This window comes from Delphinus delphis, chromosome 10 (assembly GCF_949987515.2).
Source record: "Delphinus delphis chromosome 10, mDelDel1.2, whole genome shotgun sequence".
Lineage (NCBI taxonomy): Eukaryota > Metazoa > Chordata > Mammalia > Artiodactyla > Delphinidae > Delphinus > Delphinus delphis.
The window spans coordinates 41,134,670-41,156,286 of record NC_082692.2 but is presented as its reverse complement, the minus strand read 5'-3'; the positions used below and the strand labels follow the sequence as shown (position 1 = coordinate 41,156,286).

The 21,617-nt window shown below is 40.3% G+C and overlaps 1 protein-coding gene and 1 non-coding gene across 2 annotated transcripts; both read right to left on the bottom strand.

Annotated features, from left to right (window-relative positions):
• Positions 1 to 617: 617 nt before the first annotated feature.
• LOC132433041 (U6 spliceosomal RNA) lies at positions 618 to 725 on the bottom strand. Its single transcript, XR_009521080.1, has one exon. It is a non-coding gene; the product is annotated as a U6 spliceosomal RNA (small nuclear RNA).
• A 5,531-nt stretch (positions 726 to 6,256) lies between these two features.
• Positions 6,257 to 20,662, bottom strand: LOC132432109 (HLA class II histocompatibility antigen, DO beta chain). Its single transcript, XM_060022053.1, has 5 exons — positions 20,572 to 20,662; positions 8,171 to 8,440; positions 7,427 to 7,708; positions 6,879 to 6,989; positions 6,257 to 6,664 (listed from the first exon to the last, which is right to left on the bottom strand). Exons 1-5 carry the CDS (start codon positions 20,660 to 20,662, stop codon positions 6,621 to 6,623), a joined length of 798 nt encoding a protein of 265 aa, XP_059878036.1. The 3' UTR covers positions 6,257 to 6,620.
• Between the last annotated feature and the right edge of the window lie 955 nt (positions 20,663 to 21,617).

The window sequence follows — 21,617 nt, the reverse complement described above, 5'->3', positions numbered from 1 at the left end:
AGAGGACAACTCATCAAGCACCATGAAGAACCACAGCAATAGTGTACCACAAAAGTAAATAATTCTCCAGAAAACAATCATAAGGTCATGAGGTATGGTGCTCTAACTGACAGAGAATTCAAAACAACTGTCAGGAAGAAACTCAACGAGCAACGAAACTCACAAAGGCAGAACAGAAGGAATAATTTCCCAAAGAGATTGAAACCCTAAAAAAAAAAAAAAAAAAAAAAAAAAAAAAAAGAACCAAATAGAAATTCTGGAGCTAAAGAACTAATAAACGAGATGAAGACTTCTTGAGAAAGCACTGGAAATAGAGCAGACCGTATGGAAGAGAGAATTTGTGAGCTCAAAGATAGAAATGTAGAAATGATACTAGTAGAAGAGAAAGATCTTTTTATTTATTTTTTTAACATCTTGATTGGAGTATAATTGCTTTACAATGGTGTGTTAGTTTCTGCTTTATAACAAAGTGAATCAGCTATACATATACATATATCCCCATATCTCCTCCCTCTTGCGTCTCCCTCCCACCCTCCCTATTCCACCCCTCTAGGTGGTCACAAAGCATCAAGCTGATCTCCCTGTTGCTATGTGGCTGCTTCCCACTAGCTATCTATAAAAATATGGAATGCTTCACGAATTTGCGTGTCATCCTTGCGCAGGGGCCATGCTAATCTCTCTCTTTATGGTTCCAATTTTAGTATATGTACTGGCAAAGCAAGCACTGAAATCTTTTTAGAATGCGGAAATTCTGTGAGAGCCATTTGACTCTTTCAGGAAGGGCAACATTAGGGTGATGGGTATCTCAGAAGAAGAGAGCGAGAAGGGATGAGAGAAGTTTATTTAAAGAAATAATGGCTGCGGGGCTTCCCTGGTGGCGCAGTGGTTAAGAATCCACCTGCCAATGCAGGGGACACAGGTTCGAGCCCTGGTCCGGGAAGATCCCACATGCCGCGGAGTAACTAAGCCCGTGAGCCACAACTACTGAGCCTGCGCTCTAGAGCCCACGAGTTACTACTGAAGCCCCTGTGCCTACAGCCCATGCTCCACAACAGGAGAAGCCACCGCAATAAGAAGCCCACTCACCACAAGGAAGAGTAGCCCCCACTCGCCTCAACTAGAGAAAGCCCGCACGCAGCAACGAAGACCCAACGCAGCCAAAAAAAAAGAATAAATAAAATAAATAATTTCTTTTAAAATATAATAAAAAAGAAAGAATGGCTGAGAACTTACCAACCAGGGGAAGGAACTGAATCTACAAGTCAATGAAGCAAATAGAGCCCCTCATTAACTCAATGCAAAAAGACCATCTCCAAGACACATTATATTAAAATTGTCAAAAGTCAATGACAGGGACTTCCCTGGTGGTCCAGTGGTTAGGACTTCGTGCTTCCACTGCAGGGGGCTCGGGTTCAATCCCTGGTCAGGGAACTAAGATTCCACATGTTGCACAACACAGCCAAAAAAAGAAAAAAAAAAAAAAAAGTCAATGACAGAGAATTTTTTAAAGGCATCCAGGGAAAAAAGGATAGTAACCTGCAAAGGAACCCCCATTAGTTTATCAGCAGAGTTCTTAGCAGAAATTCTACAGGTCAAGAGGGAGTGGAATGACATTCTCAAAATACTGAAAGATAACTGTTAGCCAAGAATACTCTATCCAACAAGGTTGTCATTCAGAGATGAAGGAGAAATAAAGACTTTCTCAGACAAACGAAAGCTGAGAGAGCTCATCAACATATACCTTCCTTACAAAAGATGTAAGAAGGAGCTCTTCTACCAGAAATAAAAATGTAACTGAACCCAGGTTCAGTTGCTCGCCATTCTTAAGCCAATAATTTGAGAGGCAAGTGTCAGTAGGAAGGAAACGTGCTTTAATCAGAAAAGCCAGAAATCTGGGGAGAAGGTGGACTTGTTTCCCAAACCAACTCCAAAGATTCTGCTCAGCCATGACAGTTTTTAAAGGGAAAAATGGAAGGAAAGAATCTCAGTGAAACACCAAGGCAGGAGGCTGGGTTCTGCATCATTCTCCATTGAGTGCAGACTGGCTGACTCTCTCTTCAGATGTTATCTTGCCTGCGTGATCTACTGCAGGATTGCTTGGGGCGGGGGGGGGGGGGGGGGGTTGTTGAGCTGCTGGGGGTAGAGAGCTAGTCATTTTTTAACTGCTTTTTATCTAGGAAAAGAATCAACAGGTTAGACAAGGCATGGTGTGCATTCAGGAGAGCATAAGTCGGGAGTTAGTTTCAATTGCCTAGTGATCTCATTCCTATAATTAGATTCTTTTAAGGTTAGAGAGGAACAGAAATGGGCAAATAGGAAAGGGGCAAAAGAGCTGCTTTCAAAAAGGTAAAAAGTACACACAACTTTGAGTAAGGTGATACACAGACAGAATAAGAAAATTGCAGCTCTGTATCAGAATAGGTTTTCAAACATTTATTGTAGCATAAAGGTAAAAGGGGGGCGAGGCATAAAAATAACTATAGCTACTTCAATTTGAGAACAAACACAACATAAGGGATAATTTGAGACAACAAAAACATAAAAAGGGAAGAGGAAAAATACAGAAGTCATATAGGTAAATGAAAATAAGATGCTATCAGCAGAATAAAAGACTATTTTATATATGAGATGTTTTATACAAATCTCATGGTAACAACAAAACATAAACCTAGAGCAGAGACATGAAACATTAAAAAAGAGGAAACTGAGAAAAACGTCTCAGTTTACACCACCAGTTTACAGTTTACACCAGTTTACACCACTCAGTTAACACCACCAAACTAAAATGGCAGACAGAAACACAAGGAAAAAAGAAGCAATAGAGACATAAAACAACCAGAAAACAAAAGATAGAACGGCAGTACCATGTCCTCATCTATCAATATTCGCCCTAAATGTAAATAGATTGAATTAACGAATCAAAAGACACCACTGTAACCACTACTCTGTTCTCTGTATCTAAGCATTTATTTTTGTTTGATATGTCTTGTTTATTTTGTTTTTATTTACTTGTTTTTGCAGTCCACGTATCAGTAAAATCATACAGATTTCTCTATCTGATTTATTTTACTTAGGGTCATACACTCAAGGTCCATCCATGTGGTTGCGAATGGCAAGACTTCATCTTTTTTTATGGCTGATAGTATTCCATTGTATGTGTGTGCGTGTGTGTATACATATATATATATGTATGTATATATATATACCACATCTTTTTTTTTATCCGTTCATCTGTTGGTGGGCACTTAGGTTGTTTCCATATCTTGGCTATTGCAAATAATGCTGTGATAAACATGGGGACGCATATATCTTTTCGAGTTAGAGTTTTCATAGTCTTTGGATAAATACCCAGAAGTGGGAGGAGGGTGAAATTGGTAAAGGGGATAAACTCTATGAAGATGAATGGAAACTAAATCTGGCAGTGAGCATGCTCTAGTGTGTACAAAAATAGAAATATAAGGTTGTAACATAAAACTTATATAGTGTTATAAACCAATGTTACCTCAATAAAAAAATAAAAGAAAAAAACTATAATTCACTGAAAGCATTAAATTTTACATGTACAAAGAGTGAATTTGTGGTAAGTAAATTATACCTCAAGAAGCCTGTTAAAATAATCTTTCTTAAAAGAAAGAGTCTTCCTAAGCAAGATAGAAAGTGTAGAAGACATAAAGAAAAATATGTATTTGAATAAAAATTTTAAATTTATTTGCATGGATTAAATAAATTTTAAAGAAATATATAAAGCTCAGAAAACTTTGCAACACACAAGGCTGACAATGGGCTAACTTTCTTATTATGTAAAATTGCCAACAAATCAACAAATAAATGAACAAAAATAAACAACAGAAAAGTGGGCAAAGATACAGACTATTTACAGAATCAAATACACCAAAAGCCAATAAACATAAAATATTTACTCAAACACACCAATAATCAGAAACAAATTCAAATAGCAATGTGATGAAATATTTCTCCCCCAAATTGGCAAATATAATAGTCTGGGTTTTTTAAATAAAGGATTTACAAGAGTCTGTGGGAGTAGATTCTCTCGTATATTATTAGTAGCATCATGAATGAGTGGGAGCTTGGTGGTATCTATTAAAATATTAAAGTGCAAATGTTACATGATTGACACAACAATAAAATCCACATCCATATATCTGCAATGTTCTGTGCCTCTACAAAATGTATCTGCTGAAACCTAGTCCCTAATGTGATGGTATTAAGACGTAGAGCTTTGGGGGGTGATTAAGTCCTGAAGGTGGATCCCTTATGAATGGGATTAGTGCCCTTATAAAGGGCCAAAAAGACCAGGGTCTTCCCTTCCACCATGTGAGGCCACAGTGAGATATTGACAGTCTGCAAACCTAGAAGAGGGTTTTCACCAGAACTCGACCTTGCTGGTATCCTGATCTCAGACTTCCCACCTCCAGAACTGTGAAATATAAATTTCTGCTGTTTATAAGCTACTCAGTTTATGGTATTTGGTTGTAGTATCCTGAATGGACTAAGACAATATCTATCTAAAAGAAACAATCCTACATGAGCTTAAAGAGACTTGTAATTGAATGTTTGTTGCACCAGGTTAGGAATAACAAAATTATTTCCAAATTCAAAAAGAAAAACTGACAACTTTGTCTTGATTATGAAAATTCTGTACATCAAAAAATTATAAAATATGTTAAATATTGGTGTATATCCCTTTGGGTAGTTGGATAATCCCAGACTTCCATCCTAGATAAAAACATTTTAAATAAATTCTCATACATGTGCCAAGATGACATATAAAAAAAGTAACTGAAGAGAAAAGAAACAGTCTTAATTTTAAGAGAGAGAATGGATGAATTGTGGTATAGCCGTGCAAAGGACTAATATACCAAGTTTTAAGTGAATGATGTAGGACTAGCAACCTGTCTAGCAAAAAAATCACAAACTACAAAAGACCCAGAATACCCAAAGCAACCCTGAGAAGGAAGAACAAAGCCAGAGGTATCGTACTTCCTGGTTTTAAACTATAGTAATAAAAACAGTATAGTACTGACATTAAAATGGACACATAGACCAGTGGAACAGAAAAGAGAGCCCAGAATTAAACCCTTCCATATATATTCAACTAATATTTGACAAGGGAGCCAAGAATATCCAATGGGGAAAGGATAGGGTCTTCAACAAATGGTGCTGTGTAAACTGGAGAAACACATGCCAAAAAAAAGTAGAAGAAAGGAAATAACGAAGATAAGAGAGGAAATAGAATGGACAATAGATGTATAATAAAGAAAATCACAAAGCTAGAGTTTTCTTTTCTTCTTCTTTTTTTTTTTTTTGATAAACCACCTGCAAGACTGATAAGGAAGAAAAATCCAAATTACAAATTATTAACGTCTGTAACAAAAAGATGCAATTGCTACAGATTCTACAAACATTAAAAGATACTAACAGGATATAAAGAATTTTGTGCCGGTAGATTTGTCGTTTTGATAAAATTCTTTGAAAAACAATATTTCATGATCTATTTCTGTATAACAAATTACACCCAAACTTAGTGGCTTAAAACTACAGCCATTTAATGATTTTTCACAGTTCTGGGAGTTGACTGAGCTTAGAAGGTGGTATTCACAGAGGGTCTCTCATATGGTTGCAGGCAGATGGTAGCTGGGGCTGGGGTCCTCTGGAGGCTCAACTGGGACACAGAGATACTCTCTCCCTCAGCAATTCCAGGGCCTCTAACGTGGCCTATGTGGTCCCATCAGCAATGAAGGCAAACTTCTTTCCTGATGGCTCAGGACTTCCAATAGGAAAGTAAAAGCTGTAAGCCTTCTTTAGACGTACTCTCAGAATGGTCTAAGTCCAGGGCCAGCTACATCTCCATGAGATGAATGACAAATACTTTGTACCCTAATCAATCTACCCCACAAAATTTACCAAAGCTGACCCCGAAACTAGACAATCTGTATAGTCCTACAGATGATTTTTTAAAAATTGTTAAGTGTAATAAAATCATCCCTCAAAGGAAATTCAAGGCCCAAATAGTTTGCAAGGATATGACTACTTTTGAGAGGAGGGAGTGGGCTTTGATTGGCCTGCAGCAGGGAGACTTATGCAGCAGCAGGAAAAGTTCTATTTCTTGAACTGAGCATTGATTACAGGGGTTTTGCCTTAAGTCATGTATTGAATTATACATTTTATGTGGTAGTCTCTATCACAGTTTTATTTTAAAGGAAAAAGTGTTTTAAAAAACAATGAAAAGGGAGCAGTGACTATCTGAACGTTTGTCTTCTGAAGACTGTGGGGCTGCCTTTGGAAGAGAGAAAGATGGAGATCACGACTTAGAGGGTTAGGGCTGGACCACAGAAAAGTAAAAAGTTTGGGATTGGAAGGAGCTAGGTCTTAGGGGAATTTCTGGTCCTTGGAAATGGGGACTATTATAGACAAGGAGGAGGAAGAAGGGCACAAAGATGAGAGATGCGTGATCTCAGAACACAAGACTCTAGAATCAGTTCAGGACTCCGCCAAGCTCTCATGGAAACGAGTCATCCAGAACATTGACCTCATGAATGTCCTTCACTTAATCCAGGGCCACTCAATCCCTCTTCAGGCTCCAGGGGGAGAAGCTTCTATTAGGACCTTAATGTGGCTGTGGACGAAGAACTGCTCTTGGGACCTGCAGGGACAGTGATAAAGTCCCGTGAGTCCCCCACCCTCCAGCACAGGGACTCAGCAGACAGCGCACCCAGCCAGAGTCACTTACATCTTATCCCAGTGATCCCTGAGAGGTATGATCAGCCCTCCCTGCCTTGCATCTTAGACGTTAGGAAAAGTGGGAAGCGGGGAAAGCCAGGGGGCAGGTGGCAGGGGTACTCCTCAGAGCTCATTACCTTTCCGAGCCCTGGTGTGGATGACGATCCCCACCAGAAGGAAGACTAGCCCAACCAGGAAGGCTGCAATTCCACTCAGCATCTTTCTCCAAGGATATTCAGACTGAGCTCCTATGGAAAACATGTATTAAAGTGAGCCAAAAGCTCCCAGTATTTGGTGTACCTTCCTGAAATCCCAGAACCTGTGCTGGACACCAATCCAATGCTATCTAGGGAAGGACTACATCTTGGAAGCCAAGGTTTGTACTCATGGAGTTTCTGTTAATGATTCTTATAATGCCCCCCTAAATGCCAAGACCAAAGCATTAGAGGACAGTAGTTCCCAAAGTTGGAAGTAAGTGACAAGGTGATTACACCTCCATATTTCTTGGAAGATCCAAGGATAGCCATGTTTTTTCCCACCCCAACCCAAAGACCCCAATTTCTATGACTCCCTCAGATCAGAGGGAAGAAGAACTAGTGTTGAAGCCAAGATGAACACAGAGGTAACACAGGTCTTGAGTCAGATTGAGCCGAGTTTTGTCCAGAAAGTATAAGCTGATTCTCACTCCACTCCACAGAAACAGGGCTCAGCAGGCTGGGATGATCAACAAGGCAGGTGTAGACCTCTCCAAGTTCAGGAGTCATTGCCAGCATCACCATTGTCTGAAAGGTCCAGTCTCCATTCCTAATGAGGCCAGTGGACATGACCCCCTCTCTCTGTTCCTGCCCATTCCGGAACCACGTGATCTTGATGTCCCCCGGATAGAAACCTGTCACAGAGCAAAGCAGCAGATTGTGGTGCTGCAAGGCTGGGATCCTCTCTGGATACACTGTCACCTCTGGTTGCACTAGCGGGGGAGAGAAGACATGAGACATGGTGAAGGAAATCCACAAAGCCAACACAGGAGTTTCATTAAAGGTTATCTCAGCCCCATATTTCTTTCCCAAATCACCCAAGTAGAAACTGGAAATGTGGGAAAATCTCACCCCCAAAGACTCAAACACTGGATATGTTAGTGTCGCAAGGAGGATTTAGGCTTTATCACATGCCCACAATTGCCCCTTGTATTTGGGAAGACACTAGCCCTTAAAGTCCCTGAGAACTGGGGGTCTGGGACCCAAGACCACCATGAACTGACCCCTGAGGATAGTGAGTGAGTCACAATTGAGGATAGAATGTATACAGACTCCCCTGCTCCTGACCCATCTATCCTGAAGCAGGAAACTGCCCAGTACAAGGAAGAAGAGCCACAGCCAGGCTCACACGGGGGAGATTCCTGAATCCCTGCAGTCCCCACCTTACACCTCACCTTTTCTCCCCACAGTGAAGGGTGCACCCAGCTTGTAGTTGTGTCTGCAGAGCGCATCCACAGAGGCTCTACTCCTTGCCAGTATATCGGGCCGATTGTTCCACAGCTCAGCGTCAGGCTGGCCCAGCTCCGTCAAGGCCACAAACATCCCCAAGTTGCTGTCAAAACGTGCATACTCCTCCAGGTTAAAGATGAATCTGACCACAAACTGCACATTTTCTGTCCCATTGGTGAAGTAACAGTCAGCCTTTGCCTGAATCACAAAATCTTCTAGAAAACCAAAAAAAAGACTATGAACCAGCCCCAATTAGGAAACCCATACCTGGTTTATTATGCCAGACCACATTGATTGGAGAAGAGGCCTTTGACCTCAGTAAATCGGCCAAAGTAGCCTCTGCTCCCCTGGGCCCCACCCTGGTTCCTCTTAGCAAAGAGACATCCATTCTTCTTTGAAAGAAGCCCGAGGTCCAGCCTACCAGGCCAGCCAAACAGGAGACCTGTAACCCAAAGAAGCAAGTCAGAATGTGTCCAGAGACATAAACTTTCATTCAACAAATATTCATTCCTTTGACCAATATTTATAGACTGTTTGCATTTTGCCAGACACTGTGCTAAGTTTCTCCAAGCCAAGCTTTCAGAAGCCCAAGAATTCCCAGCCCTGTATGGAATAGTTCAATAGTATTCTTGCCGTTAGTAGGTTAATTCTACATATTCCTTCTGGAGTAAAGTGAAAGGAGGATGGAGGTGGGGTAAAGAAATGCAGAGTAGGTTCATAGTAGGTGTGAAATAAACTACCCTTCTGCTTTCCACTCACTATGGGTTTTCTCAAGAATTTTCTTCTGTGGACTTCCCTGGTGGTCCAGTGGTTAAGACTCTGTGCTTCCACTGCAGGAGGCACAGGTTCAATCCCTGATTGGGGAACTAAGATTCCAGGTGGCACAGCCAAAAAAAAATTTTTTTTTAATGAATTTTCTTCTGGACATTTTCCTTTGCACGATTACTCAGAGACCTCATCCCCTCTGTTGGCTCTAGTAAGGTAATGACCTCATTACCTCTATCTATGTTGGGTAAAATAGTATTAACTCATGACTTGAAGATGCCTTTTATCATCATCATCATCATCATTGGCCTTGTATGCACAGTTCTAGTGGTTGTAATAATATGGTGAATATAGGGTTAACTTAAACCTTTTCTGGAAACTTTTATATTAAACACTTCCACTGAAGAATGAATTAAAAAATCCAAATCCTTCAATATCCTGTGATAAACCATAATGGAAAAGAATATGAAAAAGGATGTATAACTGAGTCACTTTGCTGTACAGCAGTAATGAACACAACATTGTGATTCAACCATACTTCAATACAAAATAAATTTTAGGGACTTCCCTGGTGACATAGTGGTTAAGAATCTCTCTGCCAATGCAGGGGACATGGGTTTGAGCCCTGTTCCAGGAAGATCCCACATGCCACGGAGCAACTAAGCCTGTGCGCCACAACTACTGAGCCTGCACTCTAGATCCCAAAAGCCATAACTACTGACCCCGTGTGCTACAACTACTGAAGCCCGCACGCCTAGAGCCTGTGCTCCGCAGCAGGAGAAGCCACCACAATGAGAAGTCCGCGCGCTGCAACTAGAAAAATCCCGTGTGCAGCAACAAAGACCCAACACAGACCAAAATAAATAAATATTTTTAAAAATAAATTTTAAATAAATAAGTAAAAATGCAAATCCATTCTCCATTATGATTTTCCACTTTCAAAGTACCTTATTAGTATTGATAGTGATTAGTTTGAAATCTATACTGACTTTCATACAATGTAACTCTTTTCTAATTGGCATGTTCTCCAAAACAATTTAATTTCCCAAAGCTATTTAATCAGTCTTCATAGGTAAGAAAAAGTATGATTGTGTATTGTGGTCTGGATGTTTGTGTTCCCTCCATTCACATGTTGAAACCCCAACCCCCAAGGGTAATGGTATTAGTCGGCAGTGTTGGGGGAGGTACTTAGGTCAGGAGCATGGATTCTTGATGAAAGGGATTAGTGTCCCTAGAAAAGAGGTTCCAGAGAGCTCCCTAGCCCCTTCCACCATGTGATGGCACAGAGAGAAGGTGCCCGCTCTGAACCAGAAAGAAAGCCTTTCCCAGAACACAACCATGCTGCAGCCTTGATCTCGGACTTCCCAGCCTCCAGAACTTTGAGAAATAAATTTCTGTTGTTTATAAGCAATGCGATCTGTGGCATTTGTCATAGCAACCCAAACAAACTAAGGTGGTGATAGTTGTCTTAGATTTGAAGATCTGGACAATTTTAAGAGACAAACTGGTAAATGGACCTGGATTGGTCTCAATTCACTTAAGTTCTAGTTCATTTTACATAGAAACAGACACTTCCCCTCCCTGATCTGCTTCCCTATCAATAAAGACAGGTTTGGATTCACGAACACCAGCACCGAGGTAGAGCTCAAAAGCATTGTGTTAGGTAAGAAAAGAAACAGAATGTGATTCATCGCACAATGACATTCATTAAAATTTAAAAATACAGGAGGGAGCGGAGTCAAGATGGCGGACTAGGAGGATGTGGAGATCGTGTCTCCCCACAACTAGGGCACCTACCAGAGGCTTATGGGGGACCTTGACACCCAAGGGGATAGAAGGAACCCCCAAGTGACTGGGGAGGACATGGGGGAGAGCGAGGGGGAAAGAGAAGTGGAGGTTGGAGGGAACCAGTGCCCCTGAGGGGTGGCTGGGGGAGGGGAGGGGTTCCTGTGCCTGGAGGGACCCTTGGAGTTTCAGAGGACTCGGGGGAACGTGGATAGCATTTCTCCTGCCCACTCGGGCCCTGAGTCCTCCACCATCCGGGGACCCCTCCTGCCATGTGGGTCCTAAGGGTGTGGGAGAGAGGGGGTAGGGGAAGAAGAGTAAATGTGAATGGGGAGCCTGCTAAGGTCTCAGGCCTGATCATCCCTACTCTGAGGCCAGAGGCACATCAGGGCCCCTCCAACAGCACTGAACCTAATTCCCACCCCCCACCCCAAGGGCTTAAGCATAAGGCCCCGCCCCCACCTAAACGATGCCCATGCCTAAGCCCCACCCCACATAGCCAAGGCCTTTTCCGGCCTTTTTTTCCCTATATTTTTGCTACTGTGATTCTGTTTTACCTTCTGGTTGTTGTTTCATTTATATTTTATTTTTTCTAACATATCTGTTAGTTTTCTAATCTTTTATTATTGTTTACTCTTTGTTACTTTCTGCCCTTTTTTATTTTTTTGCCACCCTGTGCAGCTTGCAGGATCTTGGTTCCCAGGCCAGGGGTCAGGGGTCAGCTCCTATGGTGGGAGCACTGAGTCCAAATCGCTGGATGAACAGACAGCCTCAGACCCCAGGGAATATTAATCAGAGTGAGGTCTCCCAGAGGTCCTCATCTCAGCACCAAGACCCAGCTCTACCCAACAGCCTACAAACTCCAGGGCTGGAAGCCTCAGGCCAAACCACCAATAAGACAGGAACACAGTCCCACCCATCCAAAAAAAAAAAAAAAAATGAGACAATAAAAAAATATCTTACAGATGAAGGAGCAAGATAAAAACCGACAAGACCAACTAAATGAAGAAGAAATAGGCAACCTACCTGAAAAAGAATTCAGAGTAATGATAGTAAAGATGATTCAGAATCTTGGAAATAGAATTCAGGCATGGATCGAGAAAATACAAGAAATGTTTAACAAAGACCCAGAAGAACTAAAGAATCAACAAAGATGAACAACACAGTAACTGAAATAAAAAATACAATAGAAGGAATCAATAACACAAAAACTGAGGCAGAAGAACAAATACGTGAGCTTGAAGATAGAATGGTGGAAATAACTGCCAAGGAGCATAATAAAGGAAAAAGAATGAAGAGAATTGAAAACAGTCTCAGAGACCTCTAGGACAACATGAAATACACCAACATTCGAATTATAAAAGTCTCAGAAGGGGCTTCCCTGGTGGCGTAGTGGTTGGGGGTCCGCCTGCCGATGTGGGGGACGTGGGTTCGTGCCCCAGTCCGGGGGGATCCCGCGTGCCGCGGAGCGGTTGGGCCCATGGGCCATGGCCACTGGGCCTGCACATCCGGGGCCTGTGCTCCGCGGCGGGGGAGGCTGCAGCAGTGAGAGGCCCGCGTACCGCAAAAAAAAAAAAAAAAGTCTCAGAAGAAAACAAAAAGAAAGGGTCTGAGAAAATATTTGAAGAGATTATAGTCAAAAACTTCCCTAACATGGGAAAGGAAATAGCCACCCAAGTTCAGAAAACACAGAGAGTCCCATACAGGAGAAACCCTAGGAGAAACACACCAAGACACATATTAATCAAACTAACAAAAATTAAATAAAAAGAAAAAATTTTAAAGCAGCAAGGGAAAACAAAAAATAACATACGGGGAATCCCCATAAGGTTATCAGCTGATTTTTCATCAGAAAGTCTGCAGGCCAGAAGGAAGTGGCAGGACATATTTAAAGTGATGAAAGGGAAATACCTACAACAAAGATCACTCTACCCAGCAAGGATCTCATTCAGATTCGATGGAGAAGTCAAAAGCTTTTCAGACAAGCAAAAGCTAAGAGAATTCAACACCACCAAACCAGCTTTACAACAAATGCTAAAGGAACTTCTCGAGGCGGAAAACACGAGAGAAGAAAAAGACCCACAAAAACAAACCCAAGACAATTAAGAAAATTGCAGTAGGAACATACATATTGATAATTACCTTGAATGTAAATGGATTAAATGCCCTAACCAAAAGACTCAGACTGACTGAATGGATACTAAAACAAGATCCATATATGTGCTGTCTACAAGAGACCCACTTCAGATCTAGGGACACATACAGACTGAAAGTGAGGGGATGGAAAAGGATATCCCATGCAAATGGAAATCAAAAGAAAGCTGGAGTAGCAATACTCATGTCAGATAAAATAGACTTTAAAATAAAGACTGTTACAAGAGATAATGAAGGACACTACATAATGACCAAGGGATCAATCCAAGAAGAAGATATAACAATTATAAATATTTATGATTTAAATAAAATAAATATGATTTAAATATCCTCCCAACATAGGAGCACCTCAATACATAAGGCAAATGCTAACAGCCATAAAAGAGGAAGTCAACAGGAACACAGTAATAGTGGGGGACTTTAACACCCCACTTACACCAATGGACAGATCATCCAGACAGGAAATAAATAAGGAAACACAAGCTTTAAATGACATAATAGACCAGATAGATTTGACTGATACTTATAGGACATTCCACCTAAAGCAGCAGAATACACTTTCTTCTCAGATTCACGTGGAACATTCTCCAGGGTAGGTCATATCTTGGGTCACAAGTCAAGCCTCAAAAATTTAAGAAAACTGAAATCGTATCAAGCATCTTTTCCGACCACAACACTATGAGATTAGAAATCAATTACAGGAAAAAAAAACTGTAAAAAACACAAATAGATGGAGACTAAATAGTGCACTACTAAATAACCAAGAGATCACTGCAGAAATCACAGAGGAAATTAAAAAATACATAGAAAGGGCTTCCCTGGTGGCGCAGTGGTTGAGAGTCCACCTGCCGATGCAGGGGACACGGGTTCATGCCCCGGTCCGGGAAGATCCCACATGCCGTGGAGCGGCTGGGCCCGTGAGCCATGGCCGCTGAGCCTGCGTGTCCCGAGCCTGTGCTCCGCAGCGGGAGAGGCCACAACAGTGAGAGGCCCGCGTACCGAAAAAAAAAAAATACATAGAAATAAATGGCAACGAAAACACGACGACCCAAAACCTATGGGACACAGCAAAAGGCTTCCTAAGAGAAAAGTTTATAGCAATTCAATCTCACCTCAAGAAACAAGAAAAACCTCAAATGAAAAATCTAACCTTACACCTAAAGCAACTAGAGACAGAAGAACAAAGAGAACCCAAGTCAGTAGAAGGAAAGAAATCATAAAGATCAGAGCAGAAATAACTGAAATAGAAACGAAGAAAACAATAGCAATGTCAATAAAACTAAAAGTTGGTTCTTTGAGAAGATAAACAAAATTGATACACCTTTAGCCAGACTCATCAAGAAAAAAGGAGAGGATGCAAATCAATAAAATTAGAAATGAAAAAGGAGAATTACAACTGACACCACAGAAATTCAAAGGATTATAAGAGACTACTACAAACAACTATATGCCAATAAAATGGACAACCTGGAAGAAATGGACAAATTCTTAGAAAGGTACAATTTTCTAAGACTGAACCAGGAAGAATTAGAAAATATAAACAGACCTATCACAAGTAATGAAATTAAAACTGTGATTAAAAGTCTTCCAATAAACAAAAGTCCAGGACGAGTTGGTTTCATAGGCGAATTCTATCAAACATTTAGAGAAGAGCTGACACCTATACTTCTCAAACTCTTCCAAAAGATTTCAGAGGGAGGAACACTCCTAAATTCGTTCTATGAGGCCACCATCACCCTGATACCAAAACCAGACAAAGATATCACACACACAAAAAGAAACTTACAGACCAATATCTCTGATGAACATAGTCACAAAAATCGTCAACAAAATACTAGCGAACAGAATCCAACAACACATTAAAAGGATCATACACCATGATCAAGTGGGATTTGTCCCAGGAATGCAAGGATTCTTCAATATACACCAATCAATAAACGTGATACACCATATTAACAAATTAAGGAATAAAAACCATATTATCAGGCTTCCCTGGATGCTCAGTGGTTAAGAATCCACCTGCCAATGCAGGAGACATGGGTTCGAGCCCTGGTCCAGGAAGATCCCACATGCTGCAGAGTAACTAAGCCCGTGATCCACAACTACAGAGCCTGCATGCCACAACTACTGAAGCCTGTGTGCCTAGAGCCCGTGCTCTGCAACAAGAGAAGCCACCACAATGAGAAGCCCACACACCGCAATGAAGAGTAGCCCCCACTCACCACAACTAGAGAAAGCCTGCATGCAGCAACAAAGACCCAATGCAGCCAAAAATAAACAAACAAACAAATAAATAAATAAACCATATGATCATCTCAGTAGATGCAGAAAAATCTTTTGACAAAATTTAACACACATTTATGATAAAAAAAAAAAAAATTCTCCAGAAAATGGGCATAGAGGGAACCTACCTCAACATATTGGGTGGGCCAAAAGGTTTGTGTGGTTTTTTCTGTAATATGGCTCTAGTAGAACTTAGTTGTCTTTAAATTCATTCAAAAGAACTTTGTTAGATTGTATACGACAGCTGTCATATCGGCATACATTTTTTAAAAATTATCAAAATTGGTGAATATTTGTGTAGCCATTTTAATATTGAAGATGGAAGAAAAAAGCAACATTTTCAACATATTAGGCTTTACTATTTCAAGAAAGGTAAAAACGCAACTGAAACGCACAAAAAAGATTTGTGCAATGTATGGAGAAGGTGCTGTGACTGATCAAACGTGTCAAAAGTCGTTCACGAAGTTTTGTACTGGAGATTTCTCGCTGGACAATGCTCCACTGTCGGGTAGACCAGTTGAAGTTGATAGCGATCAAATTAAAACAGTAATTGAGAACAGTCAGCGTTATACCATGCAGGAGACAGCCGACATACTCAAAATATCCAAATCAAGCACTGAAAATCATTTGCACCAGCTTGGTTATGTTAATGGCTTTGATGTTTGGGTTCTCTGTAAGTTAAGCAGAAAAAACGTTCTTGGCCATATTTCCGCATGTGATTCTCTACTGAAACATAATGAAAGAGTTCCATTTTTAAAACAAATTGTGATTGGCGAAGAAAAGTGGTTACTATACAATAATGTGGAAAGGAAGAGATCGTGGGGCAAGCGAAATGAACATCCAACAACCACACCAAAGGCCGGTCTTCATCCAAAGAAGGTGATGCTGTGTATATGGTGGGATTGGAAGGGAGTCCTCTATTATGAGCTCCTTGCAGAAAACCAAACGATTAATTCCAACAAGTACTGCTCCCAATTAGACCAACTGAAAGCAGCACTCGATGAAAAGCTTCCAGAATTATCAACAGAAAACGCATAATCTTCCATCAGGATAATGCAGGACCTCATGTTTCTTTGATGACCAGGCAGAAAACTGTTACAGCTTCACTGGGAAGTTCTGATTCATCTGCTGTATTGACCAGATATTGCACCTTTGGATTTCCATGTATTTTGGTTTTCACAATATTCTCTTAATGGAAAAAAATTCAATTCCCTGGAAGACCATACAAGGCACCCGAAACAGCTCTTTGCTCAAAAATATAAAAAGTTTTGGGAAGATGGAATTATGAATTTGCCTGAAAACTGGCAGAAGGTAGTGTAAAAAAAATGGTGAATAAGTTGTTCAATAAAGTTCTTGGTGAAAATGAAAAATGTGCCTTTTATTTTTACTTAAAAAATGAAAGGCACTTTTTGGCTCACTGAATAATAAAGGCCATATATGACAAACCCACGGCAAACATCATTCTCAATGGTGAAAAACTGAAAGCCTTTCCACTAAGATCAGAAACCAGACAAGGATGTCCACTCTCACCACTATTATTCAACATAGTTTTGGAAGTCCTAACCATGGCAATCAGAGAAGAAAAAGAAATAAAAGGAATACAAAATGGAAAAGAAGTAAAACTGTCACTGTTTGCAGATGACATGATACTATACATAGAAAATCCTAAAGTTGCCACCAGAAAACTACTAGGGCTAATCAATGAATTTGGTAAAGTTGCAGGATACAAAATTAATGCACACAAATCTCTTGCATTCCTATTCATTAACAATGAAAAATCAGAAAGAGAAATTAAGGAAACAAACTCATTTACCATCGCAACACAAAGAATAAAATACATAGGGATAAACCTATCTAAGGAGGCAAGAGACCTGTACTCAGAATACTATAAAACACTGATGAAAGAAATCAAACATGACACAAACAGATGGAGAGATATGCCATGTTCTTGGATGGGAAGAATCAATATTGTGAAAATGACCATACTACCCAAAGCGATCTACAGATTCAATGCAATCCCTATCAAATTACCAATGGCATTTTTCACAGAATTAGAACAAAAGATTTTACAATTTGTATGGAAAACAAAAGACCCTGAATAGCCAAAGCAATCTTGAGAAAGAAAAGCGGAGCTGGAGGAATCAGGCTCTCCAACTTCAAACTATACTACAAAGCTACATTAATTAAGACAGTATCGTATTGGCACAAAAACAGAAATATAGATCAGTGGAACAGGATAGAAAGCCCAGAGATTAAACCCATGCACCTATGGTCACCTAAACTATGGCAAAGGAGGTAAGAACATACAGTGGAGGAAAGACAATCTCTTCAATAAGTGGTGCTGGGAAAACAGGACAGCTACATGTAAAAGAATGAAATTAGAACACTCCCTAACACCATATCCAAAAATACACTCCAAATGGACTAAAGACCTAAATGTAAGACTGGACACTAGAAAACTCTTAGAGGAAAACATAGGAAAAACACTCTTTGACATAAACCACAGCAAGATCTTTTCTGACTCCACCTCCTAGAGTAAGGAAAATAAAAACAAATGGGACCTGATAAAACTTAAAAGCTTTTGCAGAGCAAAGGAAACCATAAACAAGATGAAAAGACAATCTTCAGAATGGGAGAAAATATTTGCAAACAATGCAACAGACGAAGGATTAATCTCCAAAATACACAAACATCTCATGCAACTCAATATCAAAAAAAGCAAACAACCCAATCAAAAATGGCAGAAGACCTAAATAGATATTTCACCAAAGTAGACATTTCACCAAAGTAGACATACAGATGGCCGAGAGGCACATGAAAGGCTGATCAATATCACTAATTATTGGAGAAATGCATATCAAAACTACAATGAGGTATCACCTCACACCTGTCAGAATGGCCATCATCAAAAAATCTACAAACAATAAATGCTGAAGAGGGTGTGGAGAAAAGGAACCTCCTTGCACTGCTGGTGGGAATGTAAATTGATACAGCCTCTATGGAGAACAGGATGGAGGTTCCTTAAAAAACTAAAACTAGAACTACCATATGACCAAGCAATCCCACTACTGGGCATATACCCTGAGAAAACCATAATTCAAAAGGACACGTGTACCCCAATGTTCATTGCAGCACTATTTACAATAGCCAGGACATGGAAACAACCTAAGTGTCCATGGACAGATGAATGGATAAAGAAGATGTGGTACGTATATACAATGGAATATTACTCAGCCATGAAAAGGAACGAAATTGGATCATTTGCAGAGATGTAGATGGACCTAGAGTTTGTCATACAGAGTGAAGTAAGCCAGAAAGAGAAAAATAAATATCATATTAACACATGTACATGGAATCTAGAAAAATGGTACAGATGAACCTATTTGCAGGGCAGGAGTAGAGATGCAGACGTAGAGAACAGATATGTGGAAAGGGAGGCGAAGGAGAGGGTGGGACGAATTGGGAGATTAGGAATAACATATATACACAACCATGTGTAAAATAGATAGCTAGTGGGAACATGCTATAACACACAAGAAGATCAGCTCAGTGCTCTGTGATGACCTAGATGGGTGGGATCGGGGGTGGGAGGGAGGCCTAAGAGGAAGGGGATATATGTATACATATAGCTGACTCATTTCATTGTACAGGAGAAACTATCACAATATTGTAAAGCAGTTACACTCCAATAAAAAAATATTTTTTAAAATACACACAGGAAAACAATGCTACATCTTCCTAAAAGCCACCCTCATACTTAAAGACATACCAGACACATTAGAATGGAAGGGAGGGAGTGAGAATGGAGACAAGGGAAGAGAGGAGAGCGTCCTTGTTCTGATCAGTGATTACAAGGTGCTGTGAAGTCACTGGGGAAGATTAACTCCATTCTGTGCACTTGAGAACAATATAAAAGGACATTCAAATGGGTTAATAATGTAAGTTGATCAGGAAAGATCTCCCTGAAGAAATGGCATTTCAGTTGAGACTTGAAGGATAATTGTTACTGATCTCGAGCAGTAGATTTTCCTTCATTTCTACGTTCAGAGGAACTACTGGACTGAGTGTCAGGACAGCAGCATCCTTCCTGGGTCAGCCAGACTCATCTCGAACTCAGCTAATTTCAAACAATGCTCTAACCTCCAAATCTCTATTTTGTCTTACATTCTAAATAAAAATATTTTAAAAGTTAGTTTTCAGTCAGATCTGTGTCAGAGTTTAGATCTTACTGATTGTGCATGTGTTGTTGTTGTTCAATGGATATCATAAGCTCAGAGAGGTTTCTGTTCTCCAAGAATAATGATCTCCTCACACCCACCCTCCACACCCCTAGGTTTGTTCCTCTTTTGTGTTTAATGAGACTTTGACGTTCAAAGGAGTTCTGTTTTTTAGCATGTTATATCCTGTTTTCTTCTGATAAATATGTTTTCAGAATGTAATATCACTTCATGTTTGCATAGCTTAACTCCTCAGCTAGAAATATAACAGCAGTAAATACATGTACCTGGTAACACGAGGACAGGCATTCAATTTCTAATACATTCTAATACATCTAATACATGTATACCCTCCCTATAACCCCAGTTAATAATAAAAATTTACAGAAGATTATTCAAATACCTGAGTTTTTTTTTAATACTTGTACAGAGGAGTACATAGGACAATGAGTGCATTAAAATGTAATCCAAAGTAGCCATATGATTGACTGATACCATGTATACTGTATCTTTTTCTGATTTAATAAAAAGTACATTTACATCTGAAAAAAAAAGGTGGGGGATTTCCCTGGTGGCGCAGTGGTTAAGAATCTGCCTGCCAGTGCAGGGGACATGGGTTTGAGCCATGTCCTAATACAATTTCTAATACATTCAATTTCTCTCATTTCTCAAGATCGCTTCCTACAATCTGACCATATTATAGGGGCTTAAAAATGTCAAATGAAGCAACCTTCGTTTCCAAGTTCTTTTATTCACATATACCTCAATTGGATACATATGGAAACAGTCACAATCATCAAACTCCTGGCTGAAGGATAGCAGCTATTCTCAGACTGCCTCCATTTATTACAGCTCTCCAGACTGACATTAATACCATAAGGACCCTAAGCAAGCAATGTTTCCCTTTTTCCTGCCTCCGGACTCCTTGAATCCGTGGCTGTGGGACAGGAAGACCCTTTTCCTGCCGGTCCATTGCATGTGGTAAAGAGGGAAGGAATAATTTCCTGTCAAAGGGAAGAAGACTCTCTTTGAACCTAGAAGCCCCTTCCGGTGTGGACTGGAGCCTGGACCTGTAGGGAAAGGCCTTCCTCCCCCACGCCAGTTTTTGCATGTACACATGAAAGAAATCACTGTGTCCTTACCTGGAGCATCTCTGCCTTGAGTCATGGAGGAATCCAGCCTGACTACCGTCACTAACAAAGCCACCACCCAGGGAACCCAGCTAGAACCCATTCTGGAAGAAAACAAGCGAGACAGAAAAATCGTCCACCTCTTCAGAATGGGGCTTGCCCACACACAACTCAGTCAAAAATATTCATGAAGAATAGAGATACCTTTCTGGCCTCCCCAGGATTGGAAACTCCTCACATGGATAACCAATCAAGACAGAGGGGCTTTGTGTCATTAGGTGCTGGGTAGAATACTTTCATAAAGTAGTTACCACTCAAGAACTGTTGACCTGCAGAATCACTGGCAGCAGTTTAGGTACATGGAAACCGGCTAGGAGAAAAAGGTCTTAGAAGAACTGGGCAGATTGTTTATCATGGATCTTACTATCCTCATATAGCACTGTCCCTGGCCTGCTGTGACTAATAGATCTCCACGCCGATGGGGTCGTTCACATTGCCTACAGAGAGTGTGTAAATAAAGAAGATAGTAGACAGCATTTGGAAGCATGGACCTTATGAAGAGTTAGGGAAAGGATTATCAGAGAAGAAATTGAAGAGACTGAGAATTACCTGAAGAGGATTTCCTGTAAACCAAGACAGGGGGAAGAAAAAAAAAAAAAAAAAACATGGAGAGAGGATTCTCAAAAGAATAAAATGCTGCAAGAAATGGCTAAAAGGATAAAAGAAAAGAAAGCATTATTGCGTTTTATAAGTAATGGGGCACCAAAAACCTTCAATGGAACAGAGTGTTAAAGGTAGAAGCAATATTTCAAAAAGGTAAAGAGTGAATTAAAATGAAAAAATGAAGGCAGCAGATGTAAGCAGTCCTTCAAGAATTTTGGAAGTGAAAACAAGGGAAAAGATGAGACTCTCTCTTGAGAGAAAAGCAACACTAAGGAAAAATAGCTTTTAAGCTAGAAAAGATCTTCCTAAGTTTCTGAGTCAAGTGAAAGTCAACTGTACTTAGGATAAATTGAAGATAAAAAGGAGAAGAAAAGAGAAATTACTCTCCAAATGTT

What these genes read in the sequence shown, in the direction of transcription:
- LOC132432109 (XM_060022053.1), bottom strand. Translation starts at nt 20,662, where the DNA reads ATGGGTTCTAGCTGGGTTCCCTGGGTGGTGGCTTTGTTAGTGACGGTA. An exon ending in CTTCACTGTGGGGAGAAAAG is followed by an intron (nt 7,709 to 8,170) that starts GTGAGGTGTAAG and finishes CTCCCCCGCTAG; the next exon opens with TGCAACCAGAGGTGACAGTG. An exon ending in CCACACCAGGGCTCGGAAAG is followed by an intron (nt 6,665 to 6,878) that starts GTAATGAGCTCT and finishes CTGTCCCTGCAG; the next exon opens with GTCCCAAGAGCAGTTCTTCG.